General features: G+C 37.6%; 3 protein-coding genes, 1 long non-coding RNA gene and 1 pseudogene across 4 annotated transcripts; 1 reads left to right on the forward strand and 4 right to left on the reverse strand.

Moving 5' to 3' along the window:
- Positions 1-2,102: 2,102 nt before the first annotated feature.
- Positions 2,103-7,515, forward strand: LOC111329125 (adenosine 3'-phospho 5'-phosphosulfate transporter 1). The gene is made up of 2 exons (XM_022933737.2): positions 2,103-2,598; positions 4,848-7,515. Exons 1-2 carry the CDS (start codon positions 2,325-2,327, stop codon positions 5,927-5,929), a joined length of 1,356 nt encoding a protein of 451 aa, XP_022789472.2. The 5' UTR covers positions 2,103-2,324; the 3' UTR covers positions 5,930-7,515.
- Positions 7,516-7,833: 318 nt separating this feature from the next.
- LOC111329093 (gem-associated protein 6-like) lies at positions 7,834-10,694 on the reverse strand. Its single transcript, XM_088724573.1, has one exon. The coding sequence runs from the start codon at positions 10,667-10,669 to the stop codon at positions 10,151-10,153; it is 519 nt and encodes a 172-aa protein (XP_088580699.1). The 5' UTR covers positions 10,670-10,694; the 3' UTR covers positions 7,834-10,150.
- Positions 10,695-10,734: 40 nt separating this feature from the next.
- On the reverse strand, positions 10,735-16,822 carry LOC111329122 (protein kinase C delta type-like). The gene is made up of 12 exons (XM_088724572.1): positions 16,770-16,822; positions 16,129-16,269; positions 15,533-15,697; positions 15,001-15,098; positions 14,696-14,758; positions 14,245-14,374; positions 13,787-13,867; positions 12,930-13,037; positions 12,476-12,604; positions 11,986-12,045; positions 11,362-11,439; positions 10,735-10,968 (listed from the first exon to the last, which is right to left on the reverse strand). Exons 2-11 carry the CDS (start codon positions 16,267-16,269, stop codon positions 11,413-11,415), a joined length of 1,002 nt encoding a protein of 333 aa, XP_088580698.1. The 5' UTR covers positions 16,770-16,822; the 3' UTR covers positions 10,735-10,968; positions 11,362-11,412.
- A 217-nt stretch (positions 16,823-17,039) lies between these two features.
- LOC111329124 (uncharacterized) lies at positions 17,040-18,868 on the reverse strand. The gene is made up of 4 exons (XR_002694677.2): positions 18,765-18,868; positions 18,421-18,466; positions 17,806-17,868; positions 17,040-17,126 (listed from the first exon to the last, which is right to left on the reverse strand). It is a non-coding gene; the product is annotated as an uncharacterized LOC111329124 (long non-coding RNA).
- A 1,086-nt stretch (positions 18,869-19,954) lies between these two features.
- On the reverse strand, positions 19,955-21,044 carry LOC148729260 (gem-associated protein 6-like; annotated as a pseudogene).
- Positions 21,045-21,059: the final 15 nt, after the last annotated feature.

The following is a 21,059-nucleotide window of genomic DNA, read 5'->3' on the forward strand; positions in this document are numbered from 1 at the left end:
GAGTACCAAATGGAAATTAAAATAATTTGCCGTCGCGGTTTCAGTTCGCATACGACGCAAATTTTGGCGATTTTACGTTGTTGTTTTCCATAGGACGGCTAAGAAATGTACAAAGTTTCAAAACGCACGTGCTGAGCTTCTGTTCTGCCAATTAGATCTCTTGTTTTTCCACGTCCTCGTTGCCGTCGCCGTCGTGGTTTCTTAAGGTCCCTAATCTCTTTGCTGATGAGACAAATATCTTTCTTCTTCATAGTGACCTGGATACCTTAGCAACCATTCTCAGTGTAGAGCTCTCACGTGTTTCCTTTTGGTTCAAACAAACTCACTGTTTATCTTCAGTGCCAAGTCTAAATTCATCATTTTTCACCCTCGACGTAAACAAATTAACTCCTCAGATATAAACATAGTTATATAAATAATTCTCTCATCATGCATGTACGAGAAGACAAATTTCTCAGGATTACCATTCATGAAAATTTATCTTGGAACCGCATATCTCTGCTGTCTGTGATAAAGTCTTTAAAGTAATAGGAGTCTTGTGCAAATCAAGGCGATACTTACCTTTGAATACTTTGAAAACCTTATATGATTCTCTTTTCTTACCTTACATAAATTATGGCAGTTTAATATGGGCATCTACTTATTCTTCTTACCTTAAATCCCTTTGTGTACTTTAAAGAAAGCCGTTTGTATAATTACTTTTTCTCCTCCGCGCACATCCTCTAAACCCCTCAACCTCGTTCCCAGGGTCTCTCATCTTCCCGCCCCCTGGAGCGAGTGAGGCATAATATTCTTTCACTTTACTCTATTTATAAATTCTATGCTGCCTGTTTTGTATTCTCACATTTTAATAACCTTTTACCTGCTCCTGTTTCCTCAATGCTTCATTTTAATTATGAATATCACAATTATTTGACTCATTCACGTTTTAACCTGCATAAAAGGCCTGTCATAAGTATCAACTTGCTATCACTTGGCAAGCTCCTATTGTTTGGAATGATATTCCGTTATCTGTGCGCAATAATCTCGCAGTAAGCAACCATAATAAAAAAAACTTAAGACTGTATTTTTCTCTGAGTGGTTAATTAGCCTACGCATAATCTGTATACCTTATGGGACTATAGTTAGGTGTATTTGTTTGTATCTGTTTGTGTGGTTTATAGGAATTTATTATTATTCGTTTAAATATTTAAACTAGTTGCCAAGTATTGTATCGCAATTGTAAGTTGTTTTTTTTTCTGACTGACCTTTTCTTTCTTGGTTTAATTGTATTGTAATTATTTTAGTTAAAGCTTTCTTCTACTCCTGTAAATTCTTCACGTCTTCTTGCTGACCTTAGGCCATTTAAGCCTCCGGCTTTGGCTGTTCTTGTGCATTTTTTTTCTTCCAGTGTGTGAATAGCAGGAATAAAAATAAGAAATAAAAAAAAAAAAAAAAGGGGCTCGTAACAAAATCTAGTCATATGATAGGGTCATTCGGTAAAACCAGATCGCAATCACTAGAACGATAGCAGATGGCCGAGGTAAACATATTGAAAACAGGAATAAGCAGATGAGGTTCGTAAAAAGAAATAGAGCAGTAGTATTTGAAGTAAAAAATGTTATTTCAGGTTTAATGCTTCTAACTGGTTAGAACTGAGAAAAAATGCATTATGAACGTAATGGACATCTGACGGGCGAAAACGCCCCTACAGTTATCATTCCGGGAACGAAAGATTATTTCCTTTTGAAGTAGCTTCTTGTTGCATTTGAATAGCTCATCGTTAAAAGTGTTATTTGTGCGCTTGAGCCGCCCGAGCTGTAGATTGTTTAGCTAATTCAGTGTCTAGTGGCCAGTGGGGGTCGATAAAATTATCGCATACTGCACCAGGAAGCAAATTGCTGGGGGGTGGTCATCGCAAACTTTTGCAGGAGAAATAGAAAAAAATGGAAAAAAAACATTCTTCAACATGGATTTATCGTATTAGTAGACTTTTCCTACCTTTCATTCACGTTCCAATTTCCTTTTCTTTCCTCTTCGTTTTTCGTTTTTTTCTTTTTTCTTCTTTTCTTTTCTGTTAGCGTTTTGCAAGGCATCGGGGGATTGAAAATGGATGCGGAAACTGGACCCGAACGGTCATGCTTGCTGTTGAGAATTTGCTGTCATGGCGGTGGTCAATAGTTTTGTACGTGGCAAAGTGCAGTGCTATGAATATTCAATATGAAATGAAAATCCTACCTTTTTGAATGGTTTGTAGAGGATTTTCGTAGCTTTTAAGAACGACCGCAGTGTCTGAAGTGTTGACTATCAAGCACGATTTCGCAAATCTCGTTCCAAAATTCAAGATGTTTCGTGGGGTTCACGCTATTAGCGTTGTGCGTTCACTAGTTTTGCTACTTTCTGTAGCAATATACGGCGTTCAAGTGACAGGAGATGAAAACGCAGAAAATACTGAGAGTGACCCAGGAGTAAACGTTAAAGAGGGTGGCCGTGAAGTTTCTGCTAGTGACAACTGGATCATGAATCTGTCATGGAATCTTCTCGGGTATGCGACCATTATCATACCCGGGGCTTTCATTATTCGTATGCTCAAGAACTCAAACTTCAACGAACGAAGCGGTAAGTCTAAAGGTTCACGTATACGTGTAAGGATTCTTAAGTCTCTGCGGTATTAAAAGGTCAGACAGTAGTTTTGGAAAGCTAATGTTGATTGTCTGTACCATGTGCTTCCCGCTTGTGGGTGGAAAGTAGCGAGTATTTGTCAAGAAAGATCAGCTCCTCTCATTCTGAACAGGTTTTCAAACATATCTGCTGCCCACTAGTGTCTGTTGAGACAAGCGATAATTGAATAGCCTATTTTTACTGAATTCATGTTTCCTCTAATAACCCTCAGGAAACCATTGACGAGCATTGCCCATGTAACCGTTTACGTTCTTTTTCGTGGATACAAATTACCTCGCAGTTTTTCTCTTTTGGTAGAAAATAACAGACAATTTTCAGTTTAATCGGGTAGAGAAACCCTCAGGCAATATGAATGGACAAAAAGGAGTATAACTGCCATGGAGGTGTACCTCATGAATTTCCTTCTTGAGGTCAGCTAGTGAACCAAGACCATTTTTTTTTACGTATGATGCACGGTCCTTCGCAGTAGATAGTGCTCTTTATGCAATAGCGAAAATCAGACCTGAAAAAAATCAGGCCAGTTGGCTTGTTAGCTCAATTGGTAGAACACTGCACTAGTATCGCAGAGGTCAGTGGTTCGAATCCCGAACAGGCCTGATTTTTTTTTTCAGGTCTGATTTTCGCTATTGCATAAATAGCACTATCTACTGCGAAGGATCGTGCATCATACATATTTAATACCGCAGTTCAAAATATATGAACTTCATATATTCATTGTACCATTTTTTCCCCCTGTAAACCCAAACAAATGTAAAAATGCCCAGATTGAAGTTTCTATGGAAATGATAATAGGCTATTAAAATGTTTGGTTGAGCATCAGAAAAAGGTTTATGAAATAAATACCATTATGTGAGAGAGATTACTGTGGAGACTGCTCGATTCATTATTGCATAAGTGCAGACCATGCTATATAATCCTTTCCACCCAACCATCAGTATGCATATTCTCCATACTCTGTCTATACATTTCAAAAGGTGCTGACTGGGAGAATTTGTGTAATACCAGAGACCTTGGTGACCAGTCTTTATTCTTGTGACCTTGTTGTTTGATTCAGGGGTGAAAAGAAAAAAAACTAGATGCTGGTTACTCATATAAATAAATCTTACTTTTTGTTTTTTATGGGAATATACAAAATATTCTAGCAGTGGAATGGACATTTTGATTGCTGAAAAAGATTATCTTAAATTGTATTTTTAAAAAAGCTACCAAGAGTTGTGGTGAAAATATTTATTGACAAGAATCCATGCTTAAATGGGATGTAAACTTAAATGGAACTTGACCTTTCCTCATGTAATGCTCTTACTGACCTGCTATGGCGACAGGGAGCTGGTCATTCAGTGTCTTTCTTTTCAGGCATTGACCAGTAAACTTTACCTATTATTACGACCTAAAATTTCGTCTAAATCTTGAAAAAGGGTAAATTCAGGTGAATGGATTGCCCCAGTTACCAGTTTGAGAATTTCTTTTAATGGTTATGTTAAAAATAAAGGAGAACACTGGTCATTATGTGGGTTTGTAACAAACCCACGAGGGTATGTACATGCCAATTCTAAGATATTTCTGAATAAAGGCTGATAGTTTCGAAAGAAACTGTTTGGGGCTGCGTCGGTGGGAGTAACAAAATAATTTGGATATATCAACAAAGTTGAAATGGTAAATTAGCCACCATAATGAATACAAAAGCTGACGTTTCGAGCGTTAGCCCTTCGTCGGAGCAAATAGAGGAATTGTGGGTTGTGTGTGCTTTTAAAGGAAGAAAATGGAGCTACGTTATTGGTGGGAGCATGGCAACGAGAAAAACATGAATAAATTAATCATTCTAAGCAACACATGGCAATCTGCGGTCTTTCCTTGCTTTTAGGTGGCATGGAAAGCCGTAAAAATCTTGAACAAAAGCTCATCTTTCAAACCGGCAGTCTAAATCCCACAGGGATCAACGAACGCTTTTCATTCCACCAGTTTATTCATGCTTTTCTCGTTGCCATGCTCCCACCAATAACGTAGCTCCATTTTCTGCCTTTAAAAGCACACACAACCCACAATTCCTCTATTCGCTCCGACAAAGGGCTAACGCTCGAAACATCAGCTTTTGTAATCATTACAGTGGCTAATTTACCATTTCAACTTTGTTGATATATCCAAATTACTAAGATATTTATGGTTTTCTATTTGTTTTCTGCTTACAGGAACAGGTTGCCTCTTCCGTTCTGTCCAGCTTTGTGTGTTTGGCTCACCACCGGCTACTTCAAGCATTGAGGATGGTGGCAGTAAACCAAGCTCTCCAAATGAAGACCCTGCTCCACCTGCAGGTTTTTCTCAGACAACTGTCAAGCTTCTTTTTTGTGCTGGAGGCCTTCAAATATCTTATCTCACATGGGGAGTCTTACAGGAACGAATTATGACAAGAACTTATGAGGAACATAAGGCTGATGGGACAGTTGAACCTGTGAAATTCCAAAACTCTCAGTTCCTTGTATTCATTAACCGCATTTTGGCTTTGACTGTAGCCCTTGTTTACATAGTATTCACACGACAACCACGTCACACCGCTCCACTGTACAAGTATTCATACTCTTCCTTTTCAAACATCATGAGCAGCTGGTGTCAGTATGAGGCACTGAAATTTGTCAGTTTTCCAACGCAAGTCCTGTGTAAAGCATCAAAAATAATCCCTGTTATGATCATGGGGAAAATAGTGTCAAAGAAAACGTATCAATATTATGAATATGTTGTGGCAGTTCTCCTTTCTGGTGGGGTTAGCCTCTTTCTCTTGGCAGCTGATCCATCTGGAAAGCGCACTGCTGCAGCTACAACATTTTCAGGTGCTGTTATTCTCTTGGGGTATATGGCGTTTGACAGTTTCACTTCCAATTGGCAGTCAGAACTTTTCAGTCAATACAAGATGTCCTCCATGCAGATGATGTTAGGGACTAATCTCTTTTCCAGTTTGTTTACAATGTGGTCAATGATTGAAGGTGGTAGCTTCTTGTCCTCAGTTTGGTTCGCACTAAGTCACCCAGAGTTTGCATTCCATGCTATATTGTTGTCTTTCATGTCGGCAACAGGACAGCTGTTTATTTTTTACACCATTCAATCATTTGGTCCAATTGTCTTCACCATTATCATGACCACGCGGATGATGCTGAGCATACTTCTGTCTTGTATCCTGTATAACCACCCTCTGACAGCTCAAGCTGTGTTTGGTGTGATTATTGTGTTTGTGGCTCTATTTTTGCGAGTGTATGCTAGGTATCGCTCAAAATCTTAAAGTAAATCCAAAGTCTGTCCATAAAATGGATTGAGAAGGCAGAAAGATGGGAGAAAAGATTTTGAAAAGCATCCTTCAATTCTCTCCTTTGTTCAAGATAGGATGAATCTGCCATTGACAATACTTTTCCTGGACACATTCTGAGTGAAAGATGTTTGTTATTTAGGAATACTAGGTGCACTGCTTCTATGAAACCTTGCCAAGTGTACCCCCCTCCTAAAGAAAAAATTTTAAAACTCAGTTTTAATAATAATAATGATAATAGTCTTTATTCCATCGTAAGACAAAACTACATATCTTATGTTACAATGATTATGTTACTATGCTACAAGTTTTGCAGTCTTTCATTCATAATGAGAAGTTATCTTCTTATATCCCATTCCCACCAAAGCTTAAACATGTTAAAAATGGTGTAAAAAATTGTTTTGTTTATTGAAGCTTGCTTAAACCAATGTTTGTTGTCTTCAAATTTAGCACTTTGTATATATGTGGAAAATTCAGGTTTTTTGTTTTCTCTTTCTGATTTTCATTCTGTGAAACACAGTTGAACAGAATAATTTGGATATATCAACAAAGTTGAAATGGTAAATTGGCCACCGTAATGATTACAAAAGCTGACGTTTCGAGCGTTAGCCCTTCGTCGGAGCGAATAGAGGAATTGTGGGTTGTGTGTGCTTTTAAAGGCAGAAAATGGAGCTACGTTATTGGTGGGAGCATGGCAACGAGAAAAACATGAATAAATTAGGGGAATGAAAAGCGTTTGTTGATCCCTGTGGGATTTAGACTGCCGGTTTGAAAGATGAGCTTTTGTTCAGGATTTTTACAACTTTCCGTGCCACCTAAGTGCAAGGAAAGACCGCAGATTGCCATATGTTGCTTAGAATGATTAGGTAAATTAAAATGTCTAGCGACTGGTTTCGATGTGCCCTTGTCATTCCTTTCCACATCTCGAAGGTGTTTTCGGAATCGGTCACCTAGTCTTCTGCCTGTTTTGCCGAAACGTCAGCTTTTGTAATCATTACGGTGGCCAATTTACCATTTCAACTTTGTTGATATATCCAAATTATTTTGTTACTCCCACCGACGCAGCCCCAAACAGTTTCTTTCGAAACTATCAGCCTTTATACAGTTGAACAGAACATGTTTTTCTGGTGTTAGTGGGGCATTTTATTCACCAGACTGATAAATCTGCCATACTTTTGAGCAGAGAAAAGTGTTATGATTAATAAGAGTGATTTCAAATTCTAGTAGTCTTTACCATTATCAACAATTTGGCATGAAATTTTAGGTAACACTTGCACTGCAGGAATCCAAATTTTATACAACCATCTTTGAGGGTACAGCTATCCTTGGTGGCATTACTTACCTCTCATGGAAACAAATTGTTGTTTATGGTGTATGTTCTTATAACAATTTGCATAATCTATTGTAAAGTCTACTGTTTTATCCAATCACTTAATAATCATAGAGTTAATCATATATTGTGATGAAGTAATATGAGGAGGAAAGTTCTTATAAGTTGAAGGTGTTTTATGTGTAAATCGGATTATTATATGCAGCTTTTATTAAATGTGCTTCTCTCTCCAGTCCTTGTTTAAGGGTTAGCTTTTAGTTTTTCAAAAAATATTCATTTTGAGCAATGCTATTGTTAGACAAAGCATAGGGGGTTTTCATAGTTTAATAATTAAATTAGGGTTAATTATTCAGTGGAAAGTTGTTATAAATTATGGGGTCAAGAGTTTGTTGGGTAATTCAACTTCTCTTTCATAAAAATCGATACTGGCCAGCTATACTATCAAGTATGTGTTGCAATAAGCAAAGAGCCAATCAGAAATGAGATTGTCATTTCAAAACAATAACAAACAGCTGCAAAGCTGAATGGGTGAAACTAAGCCTTTAAGTCCCAAGATGATGAGGACACCTTTATTTAAAATAAAATAATAACAATCCAAACACCAGGCTAGTCCCATCAGAACGTTAAGCTCTGCTATCAATAGGAGCCCTGATGAATAGGATCCTAAGATAAATACAATACACAATACAAAAATAAATATAAATAACACTACTAATAATAATAATAACGGCAGCAAGAATATCATATGTGCTATCTAACTATCGAACGATACTATAAAAATCTATATATAGATGATGGTATAATAATCTATAAATACACACAAAACAATCTATTTAATATAAAATATTATAGAAAATTCTAATTAACTTGAGTATTATAAACAACACATCCATGATAATAAAAAGATTTCTTGGCTGTTTCAGTTCTAATGCGAGGCAAATGAAGTAAATTTCTCTGTCTTGTTCTGGTATTATTAAAATTGAAATATTGCTTAAAAAATTGAGGACAGTTACCAGAAATGCATTTATTACCAAATTTAAAAGTATGTTCATCTCTTCTTGACTGTAACTCAGGCCATATAAGATCCATTAAAGCTTTGTCACTATCCATAGATCTTGAGACAATTTTGGATGCCCTTCTTTGAAAATTATCCAGCAGTCTGGCATTGCCCACTCCACAACAGTTCCATACAGTGTCGCCATAGTCAAAAATTGGACGGATAAATGATAGATATAAAGTGTTGGCAGCATGACAAGTTAAATCTCTTCATAATTGAGATAGCATACTTAATCTTTTGCTAGCTTTAGATAAAATGTACTGAATGTGGGGAGCCCAAGAAATAGTCTCATCAAATATAATACCAAGATAGGTCAACATGTTTACCCATTTTAAACTTTGTCTGTGAAAAGTAATATCAAAGTCTATGTTTAGACAGTTTAGAATGAGCTCCAAATAGCATGGCATCAGTCTTGGTGGTATAATTTAAGAAACAAGCTGTTCACTTGAAGACATTCACCCAATGTATTCAGGTCTTGATTCAGATTGTCTTTGATGACTTAAGAGTTAGATCCAGCACAAAACAGAACAGTATCATCTGCATACATAAGCACATTACAAATCCTAATGCAGTGGAGCAAATTGTTGATATGAATAACAAAGAGTAGAGGGCCCAATATGGAACCTTGTGGAACACCAGATTTTAATTATAAATTCTCCCATCTGACTGCTACACACTTCCTCATAACTTAGTAATGACAATTTGGTGTTAGACCAAGATAACAAATCCCCAATAAGTTTGAGTATTCTTATCACCTACATGCTAAATAATGCATGGATATTAGATGGAGAAGTTACATGTTTCTGACCATCAACCTGTTCTGTATTTGAATTCCCTAGGTAGAGATTTCATGAAGCACCTTTGATCTTATTTGTAAGGTGTTTCCTGGTCACCAAGAGACATTTGAATGCCTCTATTGGATTATAATTTAAATATTTTAGTTAAAACAACCAAAGAGATGTACTCTGTATATGTTATTCATTAAAGATTGGTGGAAGTTGCAAAGAGAAAGAATTCTTTATATTTTGTCTCCTAATGTGCACCCACTGTGAAAAAAAAGGAACCCTTCAAACTCTAAGGGTGACCAGCATCTAATTTTTCTCCAGACAAAACATACATAGGCTGTGAGATTAAAGGGGATGATTGCCAACTAAGGTAAAGTCTGTTTACAAGCCCTTGGCCCATCAGGCTGGTGCTTAACTCCAGTTTCTGTAGCATGAAGCGACTAGGAATATTCCTACTCCCCCCTGGATAGGATGCTAGTCCATTGCAGGGTTACCCCCCAGCAATAAATTTGCCGGTACCCATTTAAACACCTGGGTGAAGAGAGGCACTGTGAGAGTAGTGTCTTGCCTAAGAACACAACACAATGTCCCCAGCTAGGGCTCAAACCTGGACCACTCAATCCAGAGTCGAGCACACCAACCATGAGGTCACCACACCTCCACTGATTGCCAACTAAGGAAGCTCTTAATTGTTCAAAAAAAAAATCTCTCTATCAGTAATGTACAGGGGACAGTATGGAGAATATGCCTCTTGGTGTTTATGTGTAAAGGGTTAATATGCCCCCTGAAGGCTTTTAAGATCATTTACAGTAGTTTACGATTGCCAATGAAACAATTTCACTTAAGGACATTGGTCTTAGCTGTTTATCACAAAATGGCAGAGTTAACCAGGTCAGTTATAACTTAGTTTGCTTCAGTTTACAAGCAGACTCATTATTACTAAAACAAAAGCGGCAAAGCCTCAGATTTCAAGTCATCAATAGCAGCAATATTTGGTTCAAAATATCTCTGAAGAGCATTGTTGATCAATCATCGTCTTTCTGTGCTCGTATAAGCTTCTGAATGCGATCTAACACGATTTCATTGCTACATCTACAGCTTTCAGGATCATACGGAGGTTCCACAAAAAGAACCCCCATTACCGACAATACGCCACTGTCTTCCGAACTCTCAGTTACTGGGATTCGATTCTTTGTCAGCCACTCAATCAGATCACCTTTTCGTTTCACAATTTCATCTTGAGAATACTCCTTCGTGCTCTCCAATTCAAGAAAATTAATCTTTGGCGGACGAGCACCTCCATTTTCCTCTAGAACAACACGCTTGATCGCATGTCCCATAACAAAAGTTAGCTTCTTGGAATTTAAATTCTCTGTTTCTTCTTGTAGAACCACGGTGTATGTCACTGGGTCGATGGCAAGTACCCATCCAACTTTCCTACTGTTGTCACAGACACAAATAGTTATTTTCTTGTCTATAAATTCTCGCAAAGAAACACTAGGAAGAGAGGTCCAGCTTTCGACATTACTTGAAACGTCCGCCATTACGAAAACAACCGCTGATTGATAACAGACGACTCATTCCCAAGCTCCTTCCGCTGCTCCGAAGGAAGCCTGTCATACCCAGCAAAAATTAGGTTTTGGTAAAACGCTCACCTTTATTAAACTTTATCATATGAAAAAAGGGAAATAGAACCTGACCCCTCTATTGCCATCTCGGTCAGTAGAGGCGAACGAAACGGTTAACGAAAGACGCTCAGCGGTTATAAGAAGGACGCATAAACAAGAAACACACATTAACCAGATCCATCCAAAATATTTTTTATTTAGTTGCAGTTGAATATCTGGAAAAAAGAGAGATAAACCTTGGATTAGTGAATAAAAGCTTCTATGAGTTACCACTAACTAAAGCTACGGTTAGATTTAAGAACATAAGGATTCTTTCATTCTTATTTCACCCATCCATCAGTCACTCGGTCGATTTTGAAATCACGCTTATGATCTCAGACCAACTTACACTCCACTCAGTTCAATTCCCGATATAAATTCTCCTTGCCAGTGCTTATAGAAAACGATATGGAAAATATACGTACTGATGTCAAGGGGGGGGAAGGGTTAAATACTTGGGTTATCATACGGGGAAATAGGTCAGTTCATTTACGAAAAAAGATTCTTATAATCACTTCAGAGTCATTAAAGCTGCACTTTTTCTTAACAAAAGTTGCTCATTCCCTCACTTTGATAACTTCACGTCTACTTTGACGAAGGTTTAGGAAATCCGAAACCATTTATAATCCATCTGAAGAGGTGTCATCCTAGATCAAGAAAAAAATACAAGTTTAAAAAAGGAAACGAACTGATTCAATATCAATTTAAAAAACTGAAATATTGGATGGATTGATTCAGTTATGAGTGAACGAAATAACTTAAAGGGAAATATTCCAACCATGGCTCGAAAAATCGATCACGCACCTTTTGATCTCCCATTTTAGATTGGTAGCTCCTCGGTCAGAGCAACTACCTCTCACAACCAAATAATACGATACCCATTAAGGGCCCTATTATCACCACATTTTTGTGTGAACTAAAGATGGCGATTTAAAAATATCTGTTGCCAAGAAAACTGGTGTTACTCTCTCAGCCAATCAAATACAGAACTGTTTGCTGTTTTCCCGCGCTCCTGACCCGTAACATTTACCACTTCGTTTAAAACACTGGTGGAGTCAGGTTAAATCAATGAACACAGATTAAGCAGAAAAACAATTACTATGGCTAACTATCGATCCCAGAGAGGAACAAAATGGGGACCCGGTTTTAAAAATGATTTTATTCAGTTTTCCAGACGGGAATTGTACACTTACCGCCATGAAGACATTTGCTTCGTCTGACAGCAGAAAGGAAAATCCAGACATAGGGTTAATCTAAAGAAAAGAAGAGAAGACGCGGATACAATATTGAGCAGAGCAGATGGAGACGATGTACTGTAAAAACATTTGCAACGTCATCAAGGTTATCGTTTTTAGTTTAGCGAAACTTTCTCGACAGGAACGTAAATCGATCATTTGGCGTGGAAAATTGGCTCGATAGCCTGGTCGATGGTCCAGATTATCCTTGGTCGGAAGACGATACACAAGTGATTACTTATAAAGATTTTTATTGTCGAGGGTTTTTCATTGGTAAAAAAAAACAGAGAGACCATAAACAAGCAAAAGAAAACAGACACTGTTAAGGTTATAAAGGAGAAAACATGAGAAATCACGTCTACATTTTAGGGATGCACCATCTTCCACGAAGCCTCTTACAGCTAAAAAGACTCAATTATAGATCTACTTGATACTGATGTCACCATACCTCATTCTCTGCTGTCGCATTTGGCGCCGATGAAGCACATGTAATTGCTAAGGGTTCTTTTCCGCTGAAGAACGGATGCAAATGGTAATTGTAAACACCAAGCCTAACAGCTGGGCATTTTCGGAGAAGCTGCTTGTACAGAAATAAAAGATTTCTTTCGTTAAAGTTGAGATACTACGCGAACTGTACTATTCACTAGTTGAATGTCGATCTATGGTACTTGCCAAAAATACTTATTCAAAAACACTTTGCTGATAAGGGTTTCTATTAGTTTCTGCGCTAAGCACATTGGGTCCTTTTAATTTATCGTGAATAATTGTGATCCGCAATCTTTCATAAACACATCTTTTACTTTAAATGTGAAAAAAAGGTTCAATTAATGTTTGAGGTCGTCTTTTGTCTAGGAAGAAATTGATTTACTTCAATCACTTAACTTTGGGTTTCGTTTACTGACCTTTAAAAGACAATCTCTGGCCTCAGTCCCCAGCCAATCGGGGATGTCAGGGGTCGTATACACGATGTTTTCAAACAAATTTCTCTCTTCGTCATCATAAAATGGTAGCTGATAAGTAGGTATGTAGGAAAATAAACAGAAAAAAGAAAATATTTCATTTATCATTCAAAGCATACTGCTCGTTTCACAATCAATCATATTATAATAATTAGGCTTTATGCGTATATGTCTTCCTGTTTTAGGTGAAAGTCAGATAAATTTAGAGGAGGCAGAGGGGAGGGGAGAGTCATGCTTTTTAGGTTGTTTTGCTCCTCAGTCATCCCCAGGCCTTTTCCTTTTCATTCGCCATAGTATGCAAAATATAATCCTCTGTCATATACAGGTTTCACTCATTTCACAAACTTACAAAGGACTCAAACGTATCTATAAACCATTCAAATAGGATGATGATTTATACGTAATTGTCGAACATCAAATTTCGTTCCAAATTCTTCGTTGATTGATTTCCAACCCTTTTCACTGTGCATTTGATGTACAGCGTTGCGTAACCTTTTTAAAAAACATTTGTAGCTTAAAATAGATCCCCGTCTCGGGTAGAGTCTTCCCTTACCATGTTTGACATGGGAAGGTGCCCTCTTCCCACGGGACGAAAGATAATGAACAAGTCATGATTACTTCTTTGTCAAAAGTTTGATTCACAAGCATTTGTATCCTTCCGTAGGGCCAGTTATTGTGTATAGTCTCCAAATGAACTCAAAAGTTGAGAGTGTAATGCTCCTGTCATTACCGTTAAATTGACGCTGCCAACGAGTTTGGTATGTCTGAGTTTAATTAGTTGCAATATAACTTGTACAAACCTGACCAGTTAGCATCTGGAATAAAGTTATTCCAAAGGACCACCAGTCCACGGAATAAGTATATGGCTCTCCTATTATCATCTGTAACACAGATTGAGTGCAGTTTATCAGCATTGAAAAATCAAAGCGCATTAATTCAGTAACAATTTTTGTGATCGTTATTATCAGGGTGCCACGTTATATTAAATACATTCAACTGCATGAGTGTGTTTTCAAAGTCATTGTGATAACAAGGGCTTTATCAAGATCTTCTAGCAAGGGTCCCCTACTATCTTTTTTTACTAAAACTGAGGGGAGGAAATATTATCATCATTACGGTGATTTTATCTTCAATGGAGAATTGAGAAAAACACAACTCACACTCATTTTTCCTGAAAAGTTAAAGAAGTAGTAAAAAAAATCCAGCCATTTAAACCAAGATTTAGCTAGGTAATCTGCTAATCTACAGTGTCTTGTACCTCAGGAGCCATATATGCAAAAGTTCCACATGTGCCAGTCACTGTAAAGGCGACAACTTCGCTCAGACCGAAGTCTGACAGTTTAAGGTGGCCATTTGAGGTTACCAGGATATTTGCCGGTTTTATATCTCTAGTGAAAAGAAGTTTGCAAAAACTTGTTTCACTCATCTTTCGAGTTTATTCCTTTATATCAGGAGCAATTTACATCGATAGTTCTATTACACAAGCAAAAAATGATCTTCTACCCGTTCTCTCTCGATTCCGATCCCAAAAAGACTGAAAAACAAGTGCCACATTATGTTTCAGCCGCTTTCCATCGAGAGAGCTGGTTTGACGGAAAAGTTCATTTAAATAGTCCGTGTTTTTTTACACAAGGCTCCACGATTCTGAGGAAAACAGCAAATTTCCTTCGGAATAAGACAATATGATATACAGTATACCACAAACATACCTGTGGATGACATTTTTTGAATACAAATATTTCAATCCCTGACCGATATCGACGGCGTAACACCTGAAATACCAGACGTTGTCGTATGAATACTCTTAGGTGACTTACTAAGTTCTAATTTGGGCTCAGTCAAAAGAAAGTAAGCAACTACTGGTCTACAAACTCAAGAGTGAATGTATTGACAGCGATATAGAAAAAGCCTGCAGATTGATAAAGATGTGATGAGCAGGAGTGGCAACTAGGATGTCAATTTTAAAGGCCTTTTCCTTATCCAGGCGTAAAATCTCTGTTCATACAAAACTTACCTGGCGCGTTGTTCGCTCACTCTTCCTCCCTCCGCTTTGAGAACTCCAGCTAAATCACCGCCGGTAACAAGCTCCAGCGCTAGGGCTGTTTCTGTGAGCTGTAAAACAAAGTTATTCAAATTAGTATAATGACATCAGCGTTACAGCTGTATTTAATATGATTATGATCCTTCCTCATTAGAAGTTCATTGGCAATCAGTTTTCTATAATTCCTCCTCTGTACTCTGTTGACGACCACTGATTCCCTCTCCGTTCCCCTAAAAACTGACCATGTACACCCCCCAAAATCCTTTGAAGACCCCCCTCTAAATAGAAACTGACTGAGACAGTAACAAGCTCAACTTGCATTCAGTTTAAAATCAGTAAAGAAGCCCTCAGGACAATTATTTTTGCCTCCCCGAGTACTCCACTGGTGCTATGTACGAAGCTCTATGGCCTCACCAGGAAAACATTCTTAAATATCAACGTGTTTTTCTCTCCCTGTAGCCAACATTGTGCATGTATTCTTAATAACGTTTCAGAAAGCACTCACACTGATGGTAAACGCCCGGCATAACAGAGTTATGCTGGAGTTCCCAACCAAGCGAAGGAGAATGAGCGTTTCTTTCAATGTCATTGAGGCATGTTCAGCATTCTTCTTGAAAAAGGTTTTAACTGCGTAATGTGCCTGCGTTTGTCGGCAGTAATATTGCGAGACCTAAAATATGAAGAAGATAGAAAAGCATCAAAGACTCTACTTAGCAGTACTTTAAACAGTTATTTGCGACGTTAATTCAATCGTTACTTCAACCATGATACCTCAAATCTTTGGCTGCACTTTGTATACTGGCAGCTGGTCTTCCGTTGTGTTTTTTTTTTTTAAACAACTGTCACATTGTTTCGAGTTGGTCCTTAACAAAATCTTTACTTCCGGTATCCCCAGTCCTCTAAACGACGAACGACTCAGTATCGATCGTGGTAACCTTCTTCCCCCAAGACATTAAAAAATTGAAAATAGACTGAACCATGGGTCAAATTTTAAAATAATCATTCTATAAGGGCCTTTCAGAGGGCGTGCATATCTTCAATCTCCTGAGTAATTACCGGGGTATACTTAATATCAATAGTAACCTTCACAGAATCTCCTACCTCGCCAAACCCTCCTTCCCCAAGTTTTTGAACCTTCACCAGGTACTTAAAATCACGATCATCAACACTCCAAAGACTTTCTACTCGACGAATTTTGTCAGGATACATGGAGGTCTTGTCACCGTTTCTTTTTCTACACATCTTTGCATAGATCAATATGAAAAAAAAAAAAAAAAAAAACCATTGATTTTATTTGTTCAATGCGTAGAATTGTGATACGGGTAGGGTAAGTTTTGCAAAGGAATGCTCGCCATCCATGACCGAAGCCCCAGCATTTAATAGTGATGAATGTATCCGATATTACAGAAAATCAACCAATCAAAAGGCTCGCTAAATCATCTTTTATAGACAAAGAAAAAAAAAACTAAGTTAAAAAGAGTACACGAAATTGTTCACGCCAAGTACCAATGCCAAGTTCAAATCTCGCTAGATTATATAACACGCGAGCCGCACATGAATACGAAATATATATTAAGGGGGGAGGGGAAGGTTGTAATTTAAACTGAAATATTCTAATTTAAGATCATTTCAACATTGTACACGATTTGCGTTCTTTGCTTATAGGCATTATCATAAAAGGTTAAACATGGACCACAGATAAAATAAGAGAAAATTAAAACGCTAATGCTAAAGATAATAACCCTTCGTTTGGTTCGGTGTTCCCTCCAAGCTTTCTGCAACAATCCAACTGCTCTGATCTATCAAAAGAAAAGCAGCAGTCATATACTGATGAAGTTAAATTAAGAACCCATTTACCTGATAAGAACATGAAATCGAAAGGGAACAAATAATGCCTTAAAAAGAAGCTATTCTACTTGGATCAGATCTACATGATAACTAAATTAAAATCGCCCGATGAAGTTAAACGATCAAATTTGCCAACGAACTCTGTACCTATCGCCATTACTATCTCATACCTGGAGTTTGAGCTCTTCTCGTTTTTTTATTTTAAGTTTACGGCGGCGAAACGCCTTTTGGATTCTCTCGGCGCATTTATTCTGCAAAGACAACAACAATTTTGATAACATCAGCATACACATATCTGCATCTTAAAGTCGTCAGGCCATGTTGAAGTACATAATAAAGGTGTACTTTCTACGACAGCTCTCTTCTACAGTCACCCACCCACAACGGTCATCTCCGTACACTGGCTGCCTTCCTAAAGGTGACCACTTTTTTCAGAAGGGCCACCTCTCTACACAGGACACCTTGCCAAATCGACCGCCTTCTTACAATGGCCACATCCTCGCAATGGCACAGCAACTAAAGGGCGTCCTAAATGCATTGAAACTCTTCTCTCGCCAAGGGCCAAGGAACGCTAGAAAAACTGATTTAGCTTCTGTACCTTGCTTCTTTAGTCTCGGTTAGGATGCTTTACAAAAGCATCAGTATTGCTTAGGGTTAGGGTGGTGAATGTGATGATATTCCACCATAAGCACTTTTGAAGAATTAGAAGTTGAACTGAGCCCGGTGGACATGGAGAGAAATATGTGACTCCCAATTTGAGGCGAGGGCGAATTTACTGTATACTACTCAAAAGAATTGTTGATGTTAACTTGTGAAATCCTCTTCCCTTTTAAATGCTATTTATTAATGATCTCACACTTTTATGTATAACTGAAACTGCACGATAACCCTAAACGACTTAATTCACCATGTAACTCTATATCAAAGTACCTTAAATTCAAGTTTGCATTTAAATCTTCGCCAAGCCCGCTGAATTATGGAGGCGCTTTCATTCTGCAGATACAAAGAGCATCATGATATCAACAAATGATAACAGCATCTAAAAAAATTAACTTTTTTTCAAGAACGTATTAGAGTTCTAAATTCTGTAGATCTTCCATGCTAAGGCCTCTACCTTACGACTGTTAACATGTAACTCCATATCAAAGTACTTTAAATTCAATTTCTTCTCTTTTGGGCATTAGCTTAATTCAGCGGACGTGGTGCAGATTTAAATCAAAACTGAGTTTGGATGTAAATCTACGCCACGCCCGCTGAATTATGAACGAGCTTTCATTCTGCAAAGACAAAAAGCATTATGATATCAACAATTGATATCACCATCTTAAAGACTTTATTTTGGAGAACATAATTAAGGTCTAAATTCTGTAGAACCTCTATGCTAAGGCCTCTACCCTACGGAGGTTAGCCGCTTTAAATGGCAACCTCCCTTAAAAAGGCTACCCCCTTACAACGGCCACTTTCTTACTGTGTCTACCGCTCTACAACTACTACCTCCTCCACAATCACCCACGTTTACACAACATTATAAAGAAATCTGAATACCTGTCTTTGCAGCTCTCTATCTTTTTGGCGGGCGTCGTTTTCAATACTAAAAAAATGTCACAATGTTACAATGGCGATCACCAATAATACTTTCTTGTAACTCAAGTTTGGCAAAAATACATCCTTGTTCTTTCTTGAGTGCACTAGCCGTTCAATACCTTAATCTTGGCTAAGCACTTTTTTTTACCTTAAAATTTTGAATATTAGATTTAACGTCTGGTACCAAGGGAAACAATTTAACAGTTTGATAAAGCAAGCCGCACAATCGGTACGTAAAAGTTTTCCGTTCTTTTCCTAACAACCCGAAACTTTTATCGAAATTGGACTAAATGTTTAAGACTTACCTTTCTTCGCATTTCTTCTCTGTAGATGGCCATAAATATTCAGCAATACTCGCAAAGGTAAACAAACTAATCCAGTGGGTAACAAAAACCATCTTGGCATCTAGTTTGTTTTTGCGACACTGATTTGTAATTGGGTTGCGTCATAATAGCACCTTTCATCTTTTAAGCGCGCGCTAGAAACAGAAATGACTAAACGAACGCGTGAATGTTTGTCTGCTGAGCTCAAAAACATGGACTATTCCAGTGGGTCTCCTAGGGAGACAAAAATCAGCGTTGAGTGGAAGTTTTGATCAAATATTCTGAACATTTACCTCCCACGAAAGAATTCCTCTTTCCCTATCGTGATACTCGTCTATTATTAATTTCTAAGCCTTCTTTTAGTAAATTCAGGCTTTTGGCCCCATTTTTCCTTCACAGGAATTCGGAAATAGTAGCAACTAATCAACTCAATTTTAAAGATAAATATTTATTGGCTCATCTTAAAATAAAGAGATCCAAGGTCCCTCAAAGCATTAAATTTTAACTTTTAGATGAAGATTTCAAGAAGCATTGATGCCCTTATTTGTAAGGTGTTTACCGGTCACGAAGAGACAATTGAATGCCTCCATTGGATTATATTTTAAATATTTTAGTCAAAACAACCAAAGAGATGCACTCTATACATGTCGTTCATGAAAGATTGGTGGAATTGGAAGTCGCAAAGAAAAAAAATTCTTTATATTTTGTCGCCCAATGTCCACCCACTCTGAAAAAATGGATCCCTTCAACCTTTAAGAGTGACCAGCTTCTAATTTTTCGCCAGACAAACCATACATAGGCTGTGAGATTAAAGGGGATGATTGCCAACTAAGGAAGTTCTTGATTGTTCGAAAATATTCTCTTTATCAGTTATGTAAAGAGAACAGTATGAAAAATATGCCTTTGATTTTTATGTGTAAGGGGTTAATATGCCCCCCTGACGCCTTTTTAAGATCATTTACAGTAGTTTACAATTGGCAATGAAACAATTTCACTTCAGGACATTAGTCTTACATGTGATGGCCATGTTAGATGGACTTTTTCAAAAGTGTCAAATTTTTTTATCACAAAATGGCAGAGCTAACCATTTCAGATGTAACTTAGTTTGCTTAAGCTTACATGCAAGACTATCATTGTCAGTGAAACACAAGCGGAAACTGAAGCCCCAGATTTCAAGTCATCAATAGGAGCAATATTTGGTTCCAAATATCTCTGAAGAGCATTGTTGGTAAATTATCATCTTTCCGTGCTCGTATAAGCTTCTGAATCCGATCTAACACGATTTCATGGCTACATCTACAGCTTTCAAGATCATACGGAGGTTCCACGAAAAGAACTCTCATTACCGACAATACGCCATTGTCTTACGAACTCTCTGTTTCTGGGATTCGATTCTTTGTCAGCCACTCAATCAGCGGATCACCTTTTCGTTCTGCAATTTCATGTTTTGAATGCTCTTTCATGCTTTCCAATTCAATAAAATTCATCTTTGGCGTACGGGCACCTCCATTTTCTTCTAGAACAACGCGCTTGATAGCCTGTCCCAGAAAAAAAGTCAGCTACGTCAATCGATGCGCTCTAACCTACAAACGGCTTAATGGAAATACCCCGCAATATATAAATGATATTCTTATCAGAAACTCTGACACTCATAATAGACAAACCCGTTTCTGTAATTTAAACTTAATGTGCCCGCGTTTTAAGAGAAGTTCTGAATGGGGTCGAGCGTTTGCTGTGCGAGCCACGAAAGAATGGAACAAATTAACTGTGGACATCAAACGGAGTACCAGTGTAAAACGTTTTAAGCGTTCCCTTTTTAAAATAATTTTAGATAATCAAATTCTTAGCAAATTATTCCCGTAATTTTTTTTTATATTTTTAAATATTTTATGATGTATATAGGTAAATTATTTTATTTTAATTATTCCTAATATTGTTACGTTTGTTACAATTCCATTTTTTTTTTCCGAATTTTAATTTTCGAGGGCCATTAGTTTATCAGTTTCATTACTGTCATATGTTACCCTCGTTAAATAAAGTCTTACCTTACCTTACCTTACCTAGCTTCTTGGAATTTAAGTTCTCTGTTCCTTCCTGTAGAACAACGGTGTATGTCACTGGGTCGATCATGATGACACGTACCCATCCAACTTTCCTACTGTCGTCACAAAGACATATAGTTATTTTCTTGTCTATAAATTCTCGCAAAGAAACGATGGAAAGAAGGGTCCAGCTTTCGACATGACTTCAAACGTCTGCCATTACGCAAACAACCGC

The sequence above is a fragment of the Stylophora pistillata genome, chromosome 6 (genome assembly GCF_964205215.1).
Source record: "Stylophora pistillata chromosome 6, jaStyPist1.2, whole genome shotgun sequence".
Lineage (NCBI taxonomy): Eukaryota > Metazoa > Cnidaria > Anthozoa > Scleractinia > Pocilloporidae > Stylophora > Stylophora pistillata.

Bases quoted from the DNA above. Each gene is read 5' to 3' on its own strand.
- LOC111329125 (XM_022933737.2), top strand. From the start codon at position 2,325: ATGTTTCGTGGGGTTCACGCTATTAGCGTTGTGCGTTCACTAGTTTTG. The intron at 2,599-4,847 runs GTAAGTCTAAAG...TTCTGCTTACAG, and splicing joins AAACTTCAACGAACGAAGCG to GAACAGGTTGCCTCTTCCGT.
- LOC111329093 (XM_088724573.1), bottom strand. From the start codon at position 10,669: ATGGCGGACGTTTCAAGTAATGTCGAAAGCTGGACCTCTCTTCCTAGT.
- LOC111329122 (XM_088724572.1), bottom strand. From the start codon at position 16,269: ATGTGTAGAAAAAGAAACGGTGACAAGACCTCCATGTATCCTGACAAA. The intron at 13,868-14,244 runs GTACAAGACACT...TCTGTGTTACAG, and splicing joins TTGCATATATGGCTCCTGAG to ATGATAATAGGAGAGCCATA. The intron at 12,605-12,929 runs GTCAGTAAACGA...CTGTACAAGCAG, and splicing joins CCAGAGATTGTCTTTTAAAG to CTTCTCCGAAAATGCCCAGC.